The 21,208-nt window shown below is 42.4% G+C and overlaps 1 protein-coding gene across 3 annotated transcripts in view; it reads left to right on the top strand.

The window, feature by feature from the left end:
• swt1 (SWT1 RNA endoribonuclease homolog) overlaps window positions 1-21,208 on the top strand; it is a 109,131-nt gene that overhangs the window by 52,167 nt on the left and 35,756 nt on the right. For all 3 annotated transcript variants that reach the window (XM_059647826.1, XM_059647828.1, XM_059647827.1), the window contains exons 12-13: window positions 7,361-7,530; window positions 20,434-20,572. In XM_059647826.1, the coding sequence (XP_059503809.1) occupies window positions 7,361-7,530; window positions 20,434-20,572 (309 nt within the window). The remainder of the gene's footprint in view (window positions 1-7,360; window positions 7,531-20,433; window positions 20,573-21,208) is intronic.

Consider the following 21,208-nt stretch of genomic DNA (forward strand, 5'->3'; position numbering starts at 1 on the left):
TTCAAAACATGAACAAAAAGACTTTAGGAGTGGTCGGAGAGATAAGTTTAAAATAAATAAATGTTGTAAAAGAAATAGGTGGCACAGTGGTTAGCACTTCTGCCTCCCAGCACCAGTGACCTAGGTTCGATTCCTGCCTTTGGCAGCAGTCTGTAAAGTTTGCACGTTGTGTGTTGGTTTCCACCAGGTACTCTGGTTTCTTCCAACAGTTCAAAAATGTGCAGGTTAGGTGGATTGGCTGTGCTAAATTGCCCATAGTGTTCATGAATGTGTAGGCTAGGTGGATTTGCTGTGGTAAATGCGTATTATGGGGACCGGTTGAGGGGCTGGATCTGGAAGGGACGCGCTTCAGAAGGTTGGTGCAGACTGGTTGGACCAAATGGCCTTTTTCAAGTCACTGGTGCTGGGAGGCAGAAGTGCTAACCACTGTGCCACCTATTTCTTTTACAACATTTATTTATTTTAAACTTATCTCTCCGACCACTCCTAAAGTCTTTTTGTTCATGTTTTGAAGGATGGATCTGGAAAATCCATGACCCGGTACAGACCTTGTATTTTCTGTTTCCTTGCATTTCCAATATAATGGATTCTGGGGATTCTGTAGGGATTCTGTAATTCAAGTTAAATACAACTCGTGCCAACACAATTTTTAACAAAAAAAGCTGAGAAAGAAATTTTATGGATTTATGAGTTTTCCAGCTTAGTAGATTCAGTTGAATAACTCATCAAGATCATCACATGGCTTAACTATCTGGAAAGGAAAGCCTCCTATTGTAACATCCGCTTGGCACTTGAATTTTTTTTGCCTTGACTACAGAGAAGACTATTGTTCTCATAGCATCACTAACTCGGAGGCTCATCCTTCTACTTTTTCCTAGCTCTCTGTCCTTCCTAAATGTCATGCACCCTTTGGTATTCAGGTCATCCTATGTCATCCTACCTTAGTCTCATTCTCAGTAATGGGTGTCAGATAATTTTTATTTAAATTCTCTTGGTTCACTTGATTTGTTTTGAATAAAAATACTGAGATTTTAGTTTTGTCCTTGTATTATTTTTGTAACTTCTCACCTCCCCTATTGGTTTACTGCTTGATTATTATGTTTTTCTATTATAACCTTCCTCTCTTGCCTTATTTATTCTTCAGTTTACCCATGTTTTCAACTTCGATTGCTTGCCCACACAATTTAGTTCAAAATTCCCTTGACTTCCTTGGTTATGTGGCTTGCCAGAACACGAGTCCCAGCGAAGTTCAGGTGTGGACAGTCCAAGCTATGGACTCCCCACTTTCCCCAGTGGTGTTGTCAGTGCCCCATGAACCAGAACCCACTTCTCCCACACTAGTCTTTTGAGTCATGTGTTCATTTCTGTTATCTTATTTGTATTATTCCAACTTACATGTGGTTCATGTAGCAGCCTCGAGCATTCCAATACCTTTTGAGCTTCTCCTTCTTAAGTAAATGACTAAATTCTTATACTGGCTAATTTAGCTTCTTTCCCATCCTGATCAATGTTGTTTGAACCAATGAGACCACAAAGACTGATTTTACATAAGTGCAAGTTCCTCTCCAGTCTTGAGCAGATGTCTCAAACTTGGACACTGAGCAAGCAATATAGTCTTTTGGACTCTTGCTCCTTGTTGCTGTAAATAGTGTCATTCCTCCTCTGCATACTGTGACAATTAATTACTGCATCCATTTATGCCACCCTGACTGGAATGGCTTCCTAAAGCACAGCAGGATGGCTAGTTAACCCATTCACCCAGCATCCTTCACCCACCTGAACAAGGTGAAAGAACCTCAAACCTAGTGGACAGTAGCAAAGGCTGAGGCTCCTGCATTCCTGCCCTCTGGGTCCCCTGACCTGCTTCAACTGCACTGATCAATTCAGAAGAAACTGTTCTAAGGGGTGTGGCAGTCTGCTGTTACAAAATGGTACGTTTCTCTCTCCCTGATGTTCAGCTCAGCCTCCGTGTAAATAAAGTGTACTGCTCTGCCCTCCTAATTTTTTTGGTTACTTCCTCAAAAAACTTAATCGAGTTTGAGAGAGATGATCTCCTTCACACAAAACCGTGCTGACTATCCCTGAACTTATCAGTCCTTGCCTGTTCAAATGCGTGCAAATCGATCTTTCAGAATTCCCTACCACTGATATCAGGCTCGCAGATCTGTATTTTCCAGACTTCTCTCAGCCTTTCTTAAATAAAAGTACAATGGTAGCCACCCTCCAGTCCTCCTGCACCTCACCTGTGGTTATAGATGATACATATTTCTGGTAGGGGCTTCACAATTTCTTCTCTAACTGCCGACAGCGTCCTTGGATAAACTTGTTCAGGTCCGAGAGTTTTATCCGCTTTTGTGAAGATCTCCACCATTTGCCCTTCTGCAATGTGAACTTTTGAAAATGTCAGTGTTTATTTCTCAATTCTCTAGCTTCTATTTCTTTCTCCACATGAAAAACTGTGTGAAATATTCATTTAGTGTCTCTCCCATTACCTGAGGTTGAACACATTGACAATCTTTTTGATCTTTAAGAGGTCCTGTTCTCTCTCTCCTTGCTGTTTTGATCTTGATGTACTTGTAGAAGTTGTTCGAATGATCTTTAACCTTATCTTTTGAGGATATCTTACAGCCCCTCTATGCCCACATGTTTTCCCTCTTAAGAATGCCCCTAAACACTTTGTAACTCTCCAGGCAATTCATTTGATCCCAATTGTCTATATCTAATGTATGTTTTTTTATTATTCTTGACTAGAACCTCGATATCTTCATTCATCCATTGTTCTTTACTCAGCCTTTCACTCTAATTAAAAACCGAATGGACTGCGGATACCGTACAGCAGGAGCAAAAACAAAGTTGCTTGAAAAGTTCAGCGGGTCTGGCAGCATCTGTGAAGGAGAACACAGAGTGGTCACCGGACCTGAAATGTTAATTGTTTTCTTCTTCACAGATGCTGCCAGACCTGCTGAGCTTTTCCAGCAACTTTGTTCTTGTTACCCTTCGCTCTAACAGGAACATTATGCCTCTGAATTGCTGTCATGAGTCATGAAAAGTTAGCTTGCTCCCTGTCCATGAATGCTGTTTGACCCACTGTGATCTCCAACATTTGTTGTTTTCAGACTCTGAACTCTTGTTTTCTTAATCAACTAAGTTTAGCTGCTCTTCACTTGGAGATTCCTGTGTGTTCCTGTTGGAGCGTCAATTAAGTTTAGAATTTAAACCGTAAATTTCAGTTAAATGTTAAGCATGAAATATAAAATTAAATGAAACAGAAAATGAAATTGTTGAGAAGTATAATTAGGTTCATTGTACTCAACATAGTACATTTGACAGTGAAAAGTATACAGAATTACCACTTACAGTACCATCTTAAGTACCAAGGTACCTAGTGTACAAGATCTTAGGAATAACTTAGAAAATAGTAAAAAGGTTCAGCATTACAATCCTTCAGACAGACCACAACAGGCCTCACCTCTATGACCCATTGAGTTCCCATCATGGACCTACCACAGTTCCATTCTGGGCACCAAGCTTCGAGTACAAGCTCCAGGCTTAGTGAAGCCAGGAGTACTCAATCCTGCCATGCTGCTGCTGATGGCCCTCTGATACTACTCTGGTTCCCCAGGAAAAGATGGAAAAGGGGAGAGAGAGAGAGAGAGAGAAGACGACAATGCAGCCAGCTTGGAGCATACAGGCTCAGGAGTCCTAACACTCCCTACCATTCTGGCACCACCATCTTTTTATATAGATTACAATAGATCTTGAAATAGATTAAAGCTTCTCTGACTCATCAAACTCTCAATATTCTGCACAAAACCAATTAGTCACACTCATAGAGTCATAGTCTACAAAAGCAAGCAGGTGAGCCTTTATAAAAGAGATAATGGGAACTGCAGATGCTGGAGAATCCAAGATAATAAAATGTGAGGCTGGATGAACACAGCAGGCCAAGCAGCATCTCAGGAGCACAAAAGCTGACGTTTCGGGCCTAGACCCTTCATCAGAGAGGGGGATGGGGTGAGGGTTCTGGAATAAATAGGGAGAGAGGAGGAGGCGGACCGAAGATGGAGAGGAAAGAAGATAGGTGGGGAAGTAGGGAGGGGATAGGTCAGTCCAGGGAAGACGGACAGGTCAAGGAGGTGGGATGAGGTTAGTAGGTAGGAGATGGGGGTGCGGCTTGGGGTGGGAGGAAGGGATGGGTGAGAGGAAGAACAGGTTAGGGAGGCAGAGACAGGTTGGACTGGTTTTGGGATGCAGTGGGTGGAGGGGAAGAGCTGGGCTGGTTGTGTGGTGCAGTGGGGGGAGGGGACGAACTGGGCTGGTTTAGGGATGCAGTAGGGGAAGGGGAGATTTTGAAACTGGTGAAGTCCACATTGATACCATTAGGCTGCAGGGTTCCCAAGCGGAATATGAGTTGCTGTTCCTGCAACCTTCGGGTGGCGTCATTGTGGCACTGCAGGAGGCCCATGATGGACATGTCATCTAAAGAATGGGAGGGGGAGTGAAAATGGTTTGCGACTGGGAGGTGCAATTGTTTATTGCGAACCGAGCGGAGGTGTTCTGCAAAGCGGTCCCCAAGCCTCCGCTTGTTTTCCCCAATGTAGAGGAAGCCACACCGAGTACTGTGGATGCAGTATACCACATTGGCAGATGTGCAGGTGAACCTCTGCTTAATGTGGAATGTCATCTTGGGGCCTGGGATGGGCTTGAGGGAGGAGGTGTGGGGGCAAGTGTAGCATTTCCTGCGGTTGCAGGAGAAGGTGCTGGGTGTGGTGGGGTTGGAGGGCAGTTTGGAGCGAACAAGGGAGTCACGGAGAGAGTGGTCTCTCTGGAAAGCAGACGGGTGGGGATGGAAAAATGTCTTGGGTGGTGGGGTCGGATTGTAGATGGCGGAGGTGTCGGAGGATGATGTGTTGTATCCGGAGGTTGGTGGGGTGGTGTGTGAGAACGAGGGGGATCCTCTTTGGGCGGTTGTGGCGGGGGCACAACCTTCCCCTGCAACCGCAGGAAATGCTACACTTGCCCCCACACCTCCTCCCTCACGCCCATCCCAGGCCCCAAGATGACATTCCACATTAAGCAGAGGTTCACCTGCACATCTGCCAATGTGGTATACTGCATCCACTGTACCCGGTGTGGCGGCCTCTACATTAGGGAAACCAAGCGGAGGCTTGGGGACCGCTTTGCAGAACACCTCCGCTCGGTTCGCAACAAACAACTGCACCTCCCAGTGGCAAACCATTTCCACTCCCCCTCCCATTCTTTAGATGACATGTCCATCATGGGCCTCCTGCAGTGCCACAATGATGCCACCTGAAGGTTGCAGGAACAGCAACTCATATTCTGCTTGGGAACCCTGCAGCCTAATGGTATCAATGTGGACTTCACCAGTTTCAAAATCTCCCCTTCCCCCACCGCATCCCTAAACCAGCCCAGTCCGTCCCCTCCCCCCCCACTGCACCACACAACCAGCCCAGCTCTTCCCCCCCACCCACTGCATCCCAAAACCAGTCCAACCAGTCTCTGCCTCCCTAACCTGTTCTTACTCTCACCCATCCCTTCCTCCCACCTCAAGCCGCACCCCCATCTCCTACCTACTAACCTCATCCCACCTCCTTGACCTGTCCGTCTTCCCTGGACTGACCTATCCCCTCCCTACCTCCCCACCTATACTCTCTCCACCTATCTTCTTTTCTCTCCATCTTCGGTCCGCCTCCCTCTCTCCCTATTTATTCCAGAACCCTCACCCGATCCCCCTCTCTGAAGAAGGGTCTAGGCCCGAAACGTCAGCTTTCGTGCTCCTGAGATGCTGCTTGGCCTGCTGTGTTCACCCAGCCTCACATTTTATTATCTTGGAGCCTTTATAAAACTTCAGTTTGACCTCCATTGGGATATAGTGGACATGATGCTTGAAAAGATTGTAAAGACTTTCAGGAGGAGCATTAGAAGTTTTACAATTATGTTTCCAGGGATCAAGGGTTTCAGTTACCTAGTGAAACCTGAGAAGGTGTATTTGTTCTCCATCGATGAAGTGAAGAATGATAGCTTGCTCAGAATGTTGGAAGTATAGATAGATAGATTAAAAACTATTTCCACCACATGAAGCGTCAGATCCAGAAAATCAAATACAAAGTGCTTGGCTAAGGAATGAAATGTGATGCAGAAGATATTTTCTACATGAGAAGTGTGAATGATCGAGGATGAATTGAGGAGAAGATAGACAAGTTAAAGAGGCGGGGATGGTGCCAGTAGAGATGAGTGTAGGTGGGGAGGGGATCCCGAAACCAGCCCAGCTCATCCCTGCCTCCCTGACCTGTTCTTCTTCTCACCTATCTCCTCTTCCCACCTCAAGCCACAGACCCATTGCCTTCCTACTAACCTCATCTCGCCCCCTTGACCTGTCTGTCCTCCCTAGACTGACCTATCACCCCCTCACCTACACACCTCTACTGGCTCCATCTTCACATCTTTAACTCATCTGTCTCCTCTCCACCTATCTTCTCCTCAATCCATCCTCGATCTGCCTCCCCCCTCTCCAAATTTATTTCAGAACCCTCTTCCCCCTCCCCATTTCTGATGAAGGGTCTAGGCCCGAAACGTCAGCTTTTCTGCTCCTAAGATGCTGCTGGGCCTGCAGTGTTCGTGCACATCTATACTTTGTTATCTCTGATGACCAGTTAATGGAGTCAGGTTTATTTGTGTTTTTCAGTAGAACAATCGGGTAAGCACTTGAAAGGAAAATGGTTGCAGGACTGTGGGGAAGACGCTAATGATTGGAGCTAGCGACTTTGTTCTTGCAGAATCCTGGCATTCTAACCATTCTACAATTCCGTTAAAAAAAAATGCTGCATTTGTATCCAGACCGTGATGAAGAAGACAACAAAATCACACCCCTCCTTGAACAGTTCAACTATTTTCCTTGAAATTGCTCTGTGATTCATGTAGTGAATAGACTTCATTGTTATTTTGTTTGCAACTAAGGAAGCTATTGCATTCGAGTAAGTTGGATTTACATTGCACCTCCCATGACTACACGGCATTCAAAAGTGCTTCACAGCCAATTTAAGTAATTTGAAGTTTAGTCATTGTTGTTATGTATGAAACATGGCAACTGAATGGTGAACTGTGAGCTCCAGCTACTTTTAAATTGTGACATTCATAGTGTACGAGTTTTCATAATTTTTAAGGGTTAATTAAAGTAACATTTTTAAAAAGATTCTATTTTTTTACTTAGCATACTGTAATAATTATACAATTATGTATAAATGTAACAATAACTTATTTCAGGTATAAATTGATAGGTTAGCTGGAAATGAATGTTTCAAATAGCACATGACATTTTTATTACTTTTCTATCTTGCAGTAAGCAGCGTGAAAGAGCTGAACAGGTCACATAATCAGCATCAGTCAGCACAAGAGCGAGCTTTGGATGTTACTGGCATCGTCAGTCAGTTAGAGAAATCACTAGGCCTTGCTTTGTCAGTCATCTTAGAAACTGAGATGAAAACAATATATGAAGATCTCTGGACAGAGGTAAAATTTGGATTTTTAAATGGATTTTTCGAAAGGAAATGTTTTAAGACTGGTAATTTTTTTAAAAGTTGTACCAGTGAATAAACAAGCACTGTCCTTTTTTAATATTCCTGAAAAATTAGCTGTTGCTGAAATAATCTGTCTGGCATTAATTAGGATAAATGCAAAAGTGGTAAATATCAAGATGCGCAACAGTTTTGTACTCCATGAGAAAAGGTTGCTGATTGGTTGGCAAGTGTGATAGGTTGAGGCTGTCCCACTGAGAAAAGCGACAGGGAACTATTGTCCCTGTGGTTCTGCTTGATTCAAAGAATGCAAGATGCCTGGCAATGTTTCTTCTTCCTGCATGGAAATATCCCTGTGTATCAGTGTACACTGCTTCTAGCAAGTGCAAGTGAGCTACTTCTGAGTCTTTTTGTTGATCTTAACTTGGTTGTTAGTATAAATTTAAGTCTAAACACACTTGAGAGTGTTCAGCAAGTGCTGTTAGGTCTCATTTCATTTATTAATTGTGTTGTGAGTTTTGCAGTAGCTGTCCAATGTCCAGTAGTTCCATGCACCTGTTTCTTTAAAAGAGACATTGCTCCCTCTTAAATTCAGGGAGCTCAGATTCTCAAAGAGCCCCAATTTCTTATGATCTGAACTGATGCTTCAGATGGACAAGTCAGATTCCAGAATGAAATCTAATTTGATGGATCATATTTTGATTAGTTTCATTTCACTGAAACATGGATAAAGTTACTACACACATAAAAAACCAGGCTATTCAAATACAACACAGTGAGAAAGATTTAAAAACACAGCAAATCAAAATTCCAACTATTATCTAATAATGTCACCTCACAGTTACTCAAAAATCCACACGTTCCTGACCTAATGCAGATTTTGATTTTACTGCTTCTTTTCAATTCTGGTTCTCTGATCTGTGAGGACTTTTCCCTTGATTACTCACCCACTGAGAGCTTAGCCTTCCTCAGTCTTTTAATAATTTGCAGAGTTCTAACCAAACACCCCTGGTCTGTTAGTTTCACAAACTATACCCTTTCACTGAGATTACTTATTTCCTTAGTTCTTCTGAATAATTTCCCTTTTCTGGGGGAGGTTATATTTGCATCTGACTTCAAATAGTCTATTTTATGCTGCCCCAAAAGCTAGCTTTGGGTTTCTATAAAATAAAATTGATCTTTAATTTAATCTAAACTCATAAACAAGCAAATAAATGTCTTTTTAATGTTTTTTCTGGCTTGACATAAGCCCCTGCATTCCAAACAAATGTCAGTTAACAGTCCAAGAGGCACATACTGGTTTAAAATTATGTTTCTGGAAATGCTCACTAAGATAATTTTCAAACCTCTTCACAAAAATAAATTGCTAGTTTAACATTCAAGTGCTGCAAAAGAAATTGACTTTCTATTCACAAACCTTTCATCACACTGTGCAGTTGGAAAATATCAATGGGAGTTGACAAAGTTTACACTGATTTATGAAAGGGATATCATGCTTAACAATCTTACGCTGTTTTTTTTTGGTGGAAATAACTAGTGGAACAGATTGTGTGAGAACCCCAGTGGAGGCTGTGTGTTGAATTTTCAGAAGGTATTTGTTTAAGTCCCTCAGAAGAGGCTAAGAAGCAAGATTACAGTACATGTTGACATTTTTTAAAGAATTGGTTAGCAGACATGAAATGGAGGGGAGGATTACATTTTTTTTTCCATGGAAGGAAGGTAGATTAGATTAGATTCCCTACAGTGTGTGGAAACGGGTCCTTCGGCCCAACAAATCCAACCGCCCCTTGAAGCATCCCACCCAGACCCATCCCCCCCCACTTATTACCCACACACCCCTGAACACTACGGGCAATTTAGCATAGCCAATGCACCTAGCCTGCACATCTTTGGCCTGTGGGAGGAAACCGGAGCACCTGGAGAAAACCCACGCAGACACGGGGAGAATGTGCAAACTCCACACAGACAGTCGCCTGTGGCTGGAATCGAACCTGGTTCCCTGGTGCTGTGAGGCTGCAGTGCTAACCACTGAGCCACCATGCCGCCTGTAGTGTCTAATAAAGTACAAAGGAATCAGTGTTTGAGCCCCAGCTAGTCTCATTATTTATTAACTGCTTGGTTGAGGGAATTAAATTTAGTATTTCTAAGTTCTAGATGGCACAGTGACTCAGTGGTCAGCACCGTTGCCTCTCAGTGCCAGAAACATGGGTTTGATTCCCCTGTTGAAGACGAAATGACTGAGTTGTTTGAGGACCACATAGACACATTCTTGTAAATCAAACAATATCTTTTACTGGGAAGGGAAAAACAGTTAAGGTTTCGGGTCCAGCGATCCTTCCTCAGAACTCAGAAGCGTTAACTCTGTTCTTTCCTTCACATGCTGCCAGACCTGCTGAACTTTTCCAGCAACTTTGCTTTTGTTCCTGATTTACAGCATCCACAGTTAGAACATAGAACATAGAACAGTACAGCACAGAACAGGCCCTTCAGCCCACAATGTTGTGCCGACCATTGATCCTCATGTATGCACCCTCAAATTTCTGTGACCATATACATGTCCAGCAGTCTCTTAAATGACCCCAATGACCTTGCTTCCACAACTGCTGCTGGCAACGCATTCCATGCTCTCACAACTCTCTGCGTAAAGAACCTGCCTCTGACATCCCCTCTATACTTTCCACCAACCAGCTTAAAACTATGACCCCTCGTGCTAGCCATTTCTGCCCTGGGAAATAGTCTCTGGCTATCAACTCTATCTATGCCTCTCATTATCTTGTATACCTCAATTAGGTCCCCTCTCCTCCTCCTTTTCTCCAATGAAAAGAGACCGAGCTCAGTCAACCTCTCTTCATAAGATAAGCCCTCCAGTCCAGGCAGCATCCTGGTAAACCTCCTCTGAACCCCCTCCAAAGCATCCACATCTTTCCTATAATAGGGCGCCCAGAACTGGACGCAGTATTCCAAGTGCGGTCTAACCAAAGTTTTATAGAGCTGCAACAAGATCTCACGTTCTTTCAGTTTAATATCTTTTGCTTGTACAAGGGCTGGTTTTCCTACTGACAGCAAGGTATTGATACCCTAACTGTCAGTCAGAGAAGAGCAAAGGGTTATAATGCACACATAGTATTTCTATAAATCTGAGTAGATGCAAATCATTCCATTTGGCATTTGGATCAGGCGATGGGCGTGTGACACATAGTCACAAAAATAGTAACAAGATTTACAGAGTACTGAACGAACAAGATACAGTTAATGAGATTACAGTTTCAATCCATTAGTTAACAAGTGTTCAGGTAAAGTTGAATAATGGTCACTGCTGCTTGGCCTTATTGGATTACAATTTCATCCATCAACCCTTAATTAACAGATATGCTCCCACATTTCCCTCCTTTTTACTTAACAAAGCACAGTAAAACAGAAAAGTAGCAGATAAGCGAATAAGTGAAATTTACAAACATTAGGACTACCAATACAGTTTCTAGCTCAGTCCATGGGTCATAATTGCCCTGTGGCTGCTGCTTGATCCAGTCTCATCCACAATGGGGATTTCTGTTTGAAATTACGATGATTTTGGACACCAGTTAGGCCACATCCAGGTCCAGGAAATGAGGGGAATCAATGTTAGGTATAAGATCCAAGCAATGCACCAGTTCCATGAAAAACCAATAATATGTGCTGACTGTGGGCGGGATTAGGGCTTATGTTCACCTTTTCTTGTTTCTGGATCAACAGTCAATAATGCCCATTTATTACTACATTGGAGGTGTCGTTTAGCACTGTGTGTATATTATTGCATACAATCCTACAAAAGCAAAATAAGCAGCCAAGGGGTAACACAGCCAACAAAGGTTCATCTTGTTAAATCAAATTACGGCAAGACAGAAGGATCAAGGTTAGCAAGTTTCATGACACCATTGTCCTCCTCATTGCTCATCAATTTGGGAGACTGTTCCATAATCAGTATAACTATTTGTTTAGTTGAAGATACCTTGTTTCTCAGTTTAGAAGCACATCCAGTGCAACAGGCCAATCCAAATCTAATGGCTACATATATTCCTAATATGATTCCTACCCATTTTAATATTGTCAGACCTGTACCTTTAAAGCCAAATACTTAACCAACAAAGTGGATCCCAGCCACATCCACCACTGTCAGACCCCCCTTTTTCCACATCTTTCCAATCTTACTCAGTCTGCTGAGTAGTGTTGTGAATCGTTTTTGAAAGTTGTCAATCCATGAACAACACTTGGGTCCAGTAATGGCACTGTGCCTCTGAGCATTTGAACATTGTCCAAGGCCATCTGATTTTGTAAGGCCATTGTCCTTATTTCCAATGTTTCCTGGTTCACCAATCCCATTGCAATTGCAGTTTCATTTGCCATTTTGGCGAATGCATGTGCCAACTCATTTGTTTTGTAAAGAGCTGGTACCATACTGTAATTTGGTAGCATAGCAGCGAAGAAGTACTACCATCTTGAGTATTCAAAATTCAGACTACGCTTGCTCCGCTTCGTTGGAGTTGGGGGGGGGGGGTGGCATTCCTGTGAGTCGAAAGGTGGGCATGTAATGCACCAAAGCGCATCATCCATTAAAATCAATGGGCAACCAGGAGTAAGCTGTATGGTTACACATGGACACGGTGATTTCCATAGAGTTCAGGCTACATTTCCAACTATATTTAAATGTGTACAGGATGTTCTGCCCATTGTTGCCAACATTCATGGGGCTCTCCATCAAAGGCAGTTTCATTTCTAAACCCATCTCTGGCTGGTTCTTTATGCACCCTTGGTCTGTAATTATGTAATGACAGTGGCTAGGTTAAGACCACCCTACACCGGGTCCCCTTCCATTTGTCTGATCTATATACCAGTGTAGTGATAGGTATCCCTTTGGGTACCTCCTGGTATCTCGTATGTTCTCAACCCCTCTGATTTTTCCCTCCACATTTTAATTTGGCGCATTGGCAGTTTATCTCCTGTGACGTCACAGTATTGCTGGCTATGTGGCTCATCTATGCGAAGATAATAGTGCTCACAGAGTACAGTCTGGGATTGGAGTCCCCTGAGTAGGGAGGCCAGCTCCCACCGACCTAGTTTGTCGAGTGCACATGGTCTTATGTTTCTAAGATACAGAACCGTTTTTACTCCTTACTGCTTGATGAACCTGCTGTACCATTCACTATATCGATTAGGACTTCCAGGTTGTAAACTGGTCAACTACATGCCTTGCACCTTCCTCCTTTGGTGTCAAGGGATAGTGTAATTAACTTAAAAATCTTTTTGTTGTACGTGACCTGGCACTTGAAGGTAGTCGAAGGAATAAAGATTAATGATTTGTTGAGCTGTGAAAGTTCTGCTTTTGCTTGGAGGACTGTTAATTCTATTCGAGTGTTGTACCGAAATATTGCATACACTCTCGTTAGTCAGAGTGGTGCTAGTCAAATTACAAAGACATAGTGCTTGTGCCAAATTTGTATTTGTCAGGCTACTATTAGTATTTACGCAGAAGATCGTGGCATCTTCAAGGGCACTTCGGTTTAACGCACACATGCAGTAGGTACGATAGGTCCTACAGAAGTCAGGGCCTGGTGAATTAGTGTAGGACAGGCACAAAGTAGGTATTGGGACACTATCATCCATGTCTGATCTGTATACGCTACCAACCCCACCCTCACTTACTCCCAGCCTGATGACAGTTATCCTGATAACATAGAACAGTCTTACTTTCATGATGACACCTTTTTACAATGATTCAAATGTATCCACTTAAGTTTTATTTTATTTATTTATTTTAACTGCAGTTGGAATCGTTAGCAGAACACCATATGGTCCTTCCCATCTGGGCATCAGTACCTTCCGGTGAAATCTTTTAACCAGTACTTGATCCCCTGATTGGATGTCAGAATTTAATGATTCCACAATTAGTGGTACCTCCTGCACCTCTACCGTCTGTAAATGATATTTAGTAATTGCATGAGTTAAATTCACCAAGTAGATCTGCATTTCATTATCTTTTGCACGCAAATCTCTAAACTGACTAGACTTAAACTGATCAGGAGCTCGTAGTGGCCTTCCAAAGACAACTTCTGCTGGAGTATGTTTAGATTCCTTATCGGGGAAGGTTCATATTGTCACCAGAGCAATTGGGAGCATCTCCAGCCAGGGCTTGCCTGATTTTTCTGTCAGGTTAGCTAGCAATATTTAAGGTACCATTTGCGTTGTTCCGCCCCTCCTGCCAGTTGTGGGTGATTGGGGCAATACAGGTGTTGCTTAATCCTTAAAGCTTTGCAAAGTTCCACATTTGTCTGCGCAACAAAATGAGAATCATTGTCACTGGATATTGTCTGTGGAACACCAAACCTAGGTATCGCTCAATGAGCACTTAAGTACTGCTTTTGCATCAGTGTTTCTGCAAGGATAGGCTTTGGGCCATCTGCTAAAGAAATCCAACAATAACTAACACACATTTATAACCATTATTACTGGGCAATTCAATGAAATCTAATTGTAAATTTACAAAGGGTCCCCATGTCAAGGGAGTACAGTATCGTCTTTACCAAGATTGCTCAGCTGGTATATTTGGCAAATCTTTGCAATTTGGTCTGCTTCTTTATGCAAGGACCCCCTGGGCTGTGCCATGAAGATAGAATTCTGTCAACTAACCACACATCCGCCTCCCGCATGCCAGCATGCCCACACACAGCAAACCTTTAAGGAAATGGGTACAAGTGTAGATGGTACAATGATTCTCCCATCCCGATGGTGCCAAATTTCATTAAAGTTCTGCAGGCAACCATCCTTCATCCATGATGCAAGCAAATCCATAGCTTTGTTTTGAAATTCAATAACTTTTTCATAGAAGGAATAGATAGGGGTTGTAGTTGTGGTGCCTGTAAGGGAGCGTCTTCAAGGGGAACTAATAAAGTTTCAGGAGACAGAGGAGCTACTTTAGCTGCAGCATCTGCGTGAACATTTCCTTTGGCTACTTGGTTAGTTAATCAGTGTCAGCTGCACACTCAAAAATAACTCTGGCTAATAGTATGGCAGATAACAAACACAGGACAAGATCCCCATGCTTAATGGCACTACCTGATGAAGTCAAGAATCCCTCTTCTTTCAGAGCTGTCTGAAATCATGAGCAACGTCAAAAGCATAACAAGAGTTAGTATAGATATTAACTGTCCTTCCTACAGTGAGAATGGAAGCTCAGTAAGGGCAAATCACTCGGTTGCCTTTACAAACAAATGAGAAGGCAGTCGTTCAGTGTTTTGAGGTCCAAACAAATGCTGTATCCTATCATATTAGTACTGTCAAAATCTTTGGTAGAACTACCATCTGTGTAAAGGATTCAATCTGGATTCTGTAACAGGGTCTCCTTTTAAGATGGCTCACGAGGATGTCTCGAATTTAGCAAGGTCCAAACAGTCACATAGGGTATGGGAGAATCATTTTCGGAACAACTGTTAGAGGGGTTCAGGAACAAAGAAGGATTTACAACACCAAAACGGGCAATGGTAATGGTGGGGTCATTCAACAGGGCAAGTTCATACTTAGCCAATCGAGCTGTACTCAAATGCTGTGCTGCCGCATTGAGGAGGAAACCCTTTACAGCATGACCAGCATGTACTACCAAAGGGCTACCAAGAATATGATTTCAAGCGGACATAATTGCTTCATAGGAAGCAGTCACCATTTCCAGACATACAAGAAGTACTGCTGCAACTGAATCCAGCTTCGAAGACAGATATGCTGCAGGGTTTTGTCAGTCGCCATATTTTGGAGTTAGAAGCTAAAACCATCTTTGGTATAAACAAACAGTTCAAGAGGAACATTGTACTGTTCGAGAGCCAATTGCTGTACAAGCTATGTCATCCCCATCATCTGCAGCTGATTCAGAGGGTAGTTAGGGATATATCCCTTGTATTACTTGTTTTCCTTGTTTCTGATCTTTTTCCTTTTTCCTGTTTTTGTTTATCATAACATTTTTAATCCTATTAACATTTTAGGTGATCCATTTGGGTGACATATCACTAACCCTTTCCTACTTGCATTATCCCTCCACGAGGCAAGCAAAGGCTCATTTTTCATATCTGTAGCTACTTCCCTCCAGAAGCAACATGCCCCACAATCTTCTGGCTCAACTTGCTTTTGCCGATATTTTTCCTTCCACACCAATACATTCCGACTACCTTCTTCTGGAAGAGGTTGTGGACTGTCCTTTGTTTCTTTGGCCCATCTAGAACAAAATTTTACTGCTGGCCTTTCATGACTTCCCAATTATATACTTTGCAGTTCTTACTGCAGTTGCGACTTGTCTCTTTGTGGTGCTAGTTTGTCTCATGCTTACGTTATATCGTGAATTAACCTTCCCAATCTGGCTCAAATAACCTGGGACCTAATTGTGTGTCCATTTACCTGGGATGCCGTCGACTCACACCACCCCGCAGCAATGGAGGAGAGACAACAGTCAGCAAAGGAACTAACAAGGTAAATATACCTTGGCGATCACGTTAGTTCATTTGCAGCTTTGTCAACCGCTTCATTTGCTCCCAGATGTTGTCAGTCTATAGGTATTCCATTTTTGTCGCCGAATTTATGGCGAATATTATACAACTGGGTTCTTTGAGGACCACGTTCTTGTAAATCAAACAATATCTTTTACTTGTACAAATGCTGGTTTCCTGCTAACAGCAAGGTATTGATACCCTAACTGTCAGTCTGACAAGAGCAAAGGCCATAATACACACTCAGTATTTATACATGTCTGGGTAGATGCAAATCGTTCCTTTTGGCAGTTGGATCAGGCAATGGGTGCATGTTACATAGTAACAAAATAGTAGCAAGATTTACAGAGAACTGAACAAACAAGATGCAGTTAGTGAGATTACAATTTCAATCCATTAGCTCTTAGTTAACAAGTGTTTGGGTAAACTAGAATAATGGTCACTCCCTTCTGGTCTAATGAGATTACAATTTTAACCCATTTGCCATTAGTTAACAGATATGCTCCCATACCTTGGGCAACACTGTGGAATTTGCATGTTCTCCCTGTGTCTGTGTGGATTTTCTCTGTGCGTTTCTGTTTCCTCCCACAGTCTAAAGATGTACAAATTAGTTGGTTTGGCCATGCTGAATCATCCATAATATCCAGAGACGTGCAGGCTATGTGGGTCAGCCATGGGAAATGCAGAGTTACAGGTAGAGGGAAGGGGATGGGTCAGAGTGGGATGCTCTTTACAGGATCAATGCAGACTCAATGATCCGAATGGCCTGCTTCCACACTGAAGTGATTCTATGATTTGAAGTTTGCTGATAGCGCAAAACGAGGTAGGGTTGTGAGTAATGAGGAGGATTTAAAGAAGCTTCAATGTAACAGACAAATTAAGCAAATGGGCAAAAACATGGCAGATGCAATTTAACATGGGTAAATGTGAACTTATCCAATTTGGGAGGAAACCAAATGGCAAAACATTTCATTGGCTGAAGAAAAATGTTGTTGTTATTTCTGTCTAGCAGTGAAGTGGATGGATGAACACAGCAGGCCAAGCAGCATCTCAGGAGCACAAAAGCTGACGTTTCGGGCCTAGACCCTTCAATGAACCTGCTCCCTCATGCTGAGGCTGCTGCACTGCTAACCACTTGCCCTAAATGTCCTAATCCCAATTCGGATTTTATGTTCCAACTTTGCAAGCATGGATTGGTTGAGTAAAAAGGTAATATCACCCATAGTCCCAAAGGACTCCAGGGTGATATATGTATATATATCAGTGCGGATCAATGCGGAGTCTGGAGGTACAATGACTGATGGGTTGTAGAAACATAGAAAATAGAAGCCTGCTCCACCATTCTTTAAGATAATGGCTGATATTTTATCTCACTATCATATTCCCATTCGGTCCCTATACCTCTTAACACCTTTCGTGTACAGAAATCTGTTGTATTCATTAAGCTATTCGAGACTTGGCCTCCACAACATTACGAACTCTACAGAGTGTCCTCTCTGATGAAGGGTCTAGGCCCGAAACGTCAGCTTTTGTGCTCCTGAGATGCTGCTTGGCCTGCTGTGTTCATCCAGCCTCACATTTTATTATCTTGGAATTCTCCAGCATCTGCAGTTTCCATTATCTGTGAAGTGGATGGGTTTTCTTTTGAAGTGGACACTTTCTTTGGTGCTTCAATTTACTCTCTGTCCAAAGAGGACAGATTAGGAGGATTGGTTGCATTAAACTGTTCAATACGGTCCAGGGAATGTACAGGTTAAGATGGTTAGTCAGCATAACACAATCTTGGGAGCAAAAACAAAGTTGCTGGAAAAGCCCAGCAGTTCTGGCAGCATTTGTGGAGGAGAGAAAAAAGTTAACGTTTCGGGTCCAGTGACCCTTCCTCAAAACTGATGGTGGCTGGGAAAATGTCAGTTTATATGCAGAGAATGGGGAGGTTGGTGGGGTGGAGAGTAAATGATAGGATAGAGCCCAAAGAGATAGAAAGACAGTTCGACAGACAAAGGAGTTGCTAATGATCAGGCTGGGAGGGTGAATAGTTGTTAATGGGGACTGTTAGTGACTAACAACAAGGGGTGTGTAGTGTCAGGCTATGTGGTAATAAGGCCTGGGGTGTGGGGTGGGGGCCTGAGACATGGAGGAGTTTAGGCCTTAAAATTATCGAGCTCAATATTGAATCCGGTGGGCTATAGGGTCCCCAAGTGGAAAATGGGGTGTTGTTCCTCCAGCTTGCGCTGGGCTTCACTGGAACACCGGAGCAAGCCGGAGACAGATATTGGCCAGGAAGCATGGTAGTGCATTGAAGTGGCAGGCAACAGGTAGTTCGGGGCCTTTGTTATGAGCAGAATGTAGATGTTCTGTAAAGCGAACACTAAGTCCCACTTCGTTTCCCCGATGTAGAGGAGACCACATTGTGAGCAGCGAATGCAGTAGATAAGATTCTTGGAAGTGCAGATGAAGTGTTGCTTCACCTGGAAGGTATGTTTGGGCCCTTGGATGTTGGGGAGGGAGGAAGTAAATGGGCAGCTGTTGCGCCTTTGCCGGTTACAGGGTAAGGTGCCATAGAGCTGTGGCCATGTGTTGGGGGTGAAGGAATTGTGGACCAGGGAGTCCCGGAGGGAACGGTCCCTGCGGAAGGTGGACAGGGAGGGGAGGGGAATATATGTCTGGTGGTGGCATCCTGCTGGAGGTGGCAGAAATGGCATCTGACGATCTTCTGGCAATCTTAGGAGTGAGGTTGGAGGATGCTGGATCTGGGTGGGATGCTGTTCAAAGGGTGGTAAAGACTTGATAGGCCAAATGGCCTCTTCCTGCACTGTAGGAATTCCATGATTCCAATATCACATGTGATTCTGCATCTGGACAGCACTTGCTGACAATCCTGAATGTTCTCAGAATTACATGACCAACCAATTTAAGATAAAGACTAGTAGTTGGTTCTGTAATGTAGCCCACTTTCTAGAAGATACAAGTATTTATACACAGGGACCTGTACTCTATAGGAGAAAGAAAGAATGTTCATTGTGCCTTCCCTGACATAAACAAAGATGCTGTGGACAAAGACGTTCCCAGTTGCATTCTCCATGGCCATGTCACAACCAGTTGCAGTCAACTTGCCAACCAGTGAGCACTCTTGTCACATGCAGTGTGCATTAGTGATTCATTGTGGGATTATTGCACCTCTGTCCTGAAGAATTCAAAGTGAAAAAGTTTTGACAGCATATCTCTTATTTTTCAGTAATGTTTTATTTATGTACGACCAAATGACTGTTTATGCTGAAGAATTAACTTTTTAGTTTTGACATATTAGAAATAGAATATATATTTAATTTACTGATAATTTATACAATATTTTCTATCTTTTTGAAATACACAGGCCTCCCTTCCCCACACATACGTTCTCTCTCCCACACATGCATGCGCACACTCTCCCTCCCTCCCGCGCGCGCACAGATGTGAATCTATTGGGTGAATTTGTATTTGCTGATTCATTCTATTTTATTCAAAAAGCACGCAATTTATAGACGGTCAGTCAGTGACATTTTATGAATTCCTAATTTAGAAATAAATCAGCCTCACTCCAAACCAAAACACAAACAGATTCTAAACAAGACCTCACACTGACATGCGTTGTCTGACCTAAAAATCACTTCTTTACACTGATAAAACCTTTCATTTTCTCAGGACTGTGACTTGAATGGAATTCAGAGATTTACATAGAGATATTAATCAATTAAGACCTTATAACTGATGAAAGATTTAACAGCATCTTAGGTTTGTTTAATACATCCTCATCAGTATGTGACCCTTTGATCTCTTACTTATAAATCCGTGCCTGATACTACATCTCTCACTAACACCTTAAGAAGGAGCAAATCTCGAAATGCTTGTGTTTTCAAATAAACCTGTTGAACTATAACCTGGTGTCATATGATATCTGACCTTGTCCACCCCTGCCCAACACCGGCACTTCGACATCGTGCCTTTCCAAGTATATAGTAAGAAAATTTTAATTATCAACAATTTGGATAAATTGTGAAAATTGATTTTCACCAGGGATCCCACCAGAGCTCCTGTGAGATTAGTGGAAATTACAAGCATTTCAGTACTTTTTTTAATTTTAAGCCCAGAATTCTGCTAAAAAAGTTGTGCCTGCAACATTCCAGGTATCCATGATTTTGATCTGATGTATTCCTAATAAGCGCCTTATATTGAGGACTGTAAAGTTTGTAATATATTAAAATATGCTTGTGTTTTAAATGAGGTAAATTAACCACATTGTACTTCTTTTTAAAATTTTATGACTTTTTACCAAAGTGCAGAGAATGGTTAAATAACGGTAAGTTATAGAAATAATGATGTAATTGCTGTGATTTTTTTTCTGATTGTGACATCAGATACTATTTGTGAAGCCCCCTTGGTCTTTGGAAGACTTATTACTATGTATGAAGAAACACTGGATTGCTGTGTTTGGCCTAATTGTGAAAAGAGATTTGCAGTCATCTGTGGAAATGTTAAGTAGTCATTTTCAAACAGGTATGTGCAGGACATCAGATTTCATTAGTTGCAGAGGGGTGGAGCATAAGCGGTGTAATAAATGACAGAAACTCTCACTGCAATTTCATCAGCTGGTTCTCTGAAGTGACAATCAGATTTCAGTCCCATTATTTTGCATAACAGACAGCACAATTTACTGCTAGATTAAGGTCCCTGTGCTGTAGACTTCAAAGCAACATTTAGTGTTATTTACTAAACTTCTTAATAATACATTCCTATTATGTAAGTGCATTTAAGCTGTTTGCAAACAGTTGAAATATTTCTAAATATTGCAAGTGTTTCTTATCATAGACTAGGATTCTGAGAAGCACCTGTTTAGTCTGGATCAAAAATTTGCACATTACCGGCATGACTGACTGAATAGATATCCACCTTTCCAAAATCTGTTAATGTTTGGGTATATTTTCTCATTTTGAGCACTTTTTCAGATTTCCATCAGTAATATAACTCAGCGCTGTGTTTGTGCTGTACATCATGGTACATGTATATTGGACCATAGACACAAGAGCAGCCCATCAATTCTGCTCTGCCATTCAATGAAATCATGACTGACTCAGTTTTCCTGCCAGTTATCCATAACCTTGATTTCCTTAGTGATTTAAAAATCTGTTATCT

Source organism: Stegostoma tigrinum, chromosome 8 (genome assembly GCF_030684315.1).
Source record: "Stegostoma tigrinum isolate sSteTig4 chromosome 8, sSteTig4.hap1, whole genome shotgun sequence".
Taxonomy (NCBI): Eukaryota; Metazoa; Chordata; class Chondrichthyes; order Orectolobiformes; family Stegostomatidae; genus Stegostoma; species Stegostoma tigrinum.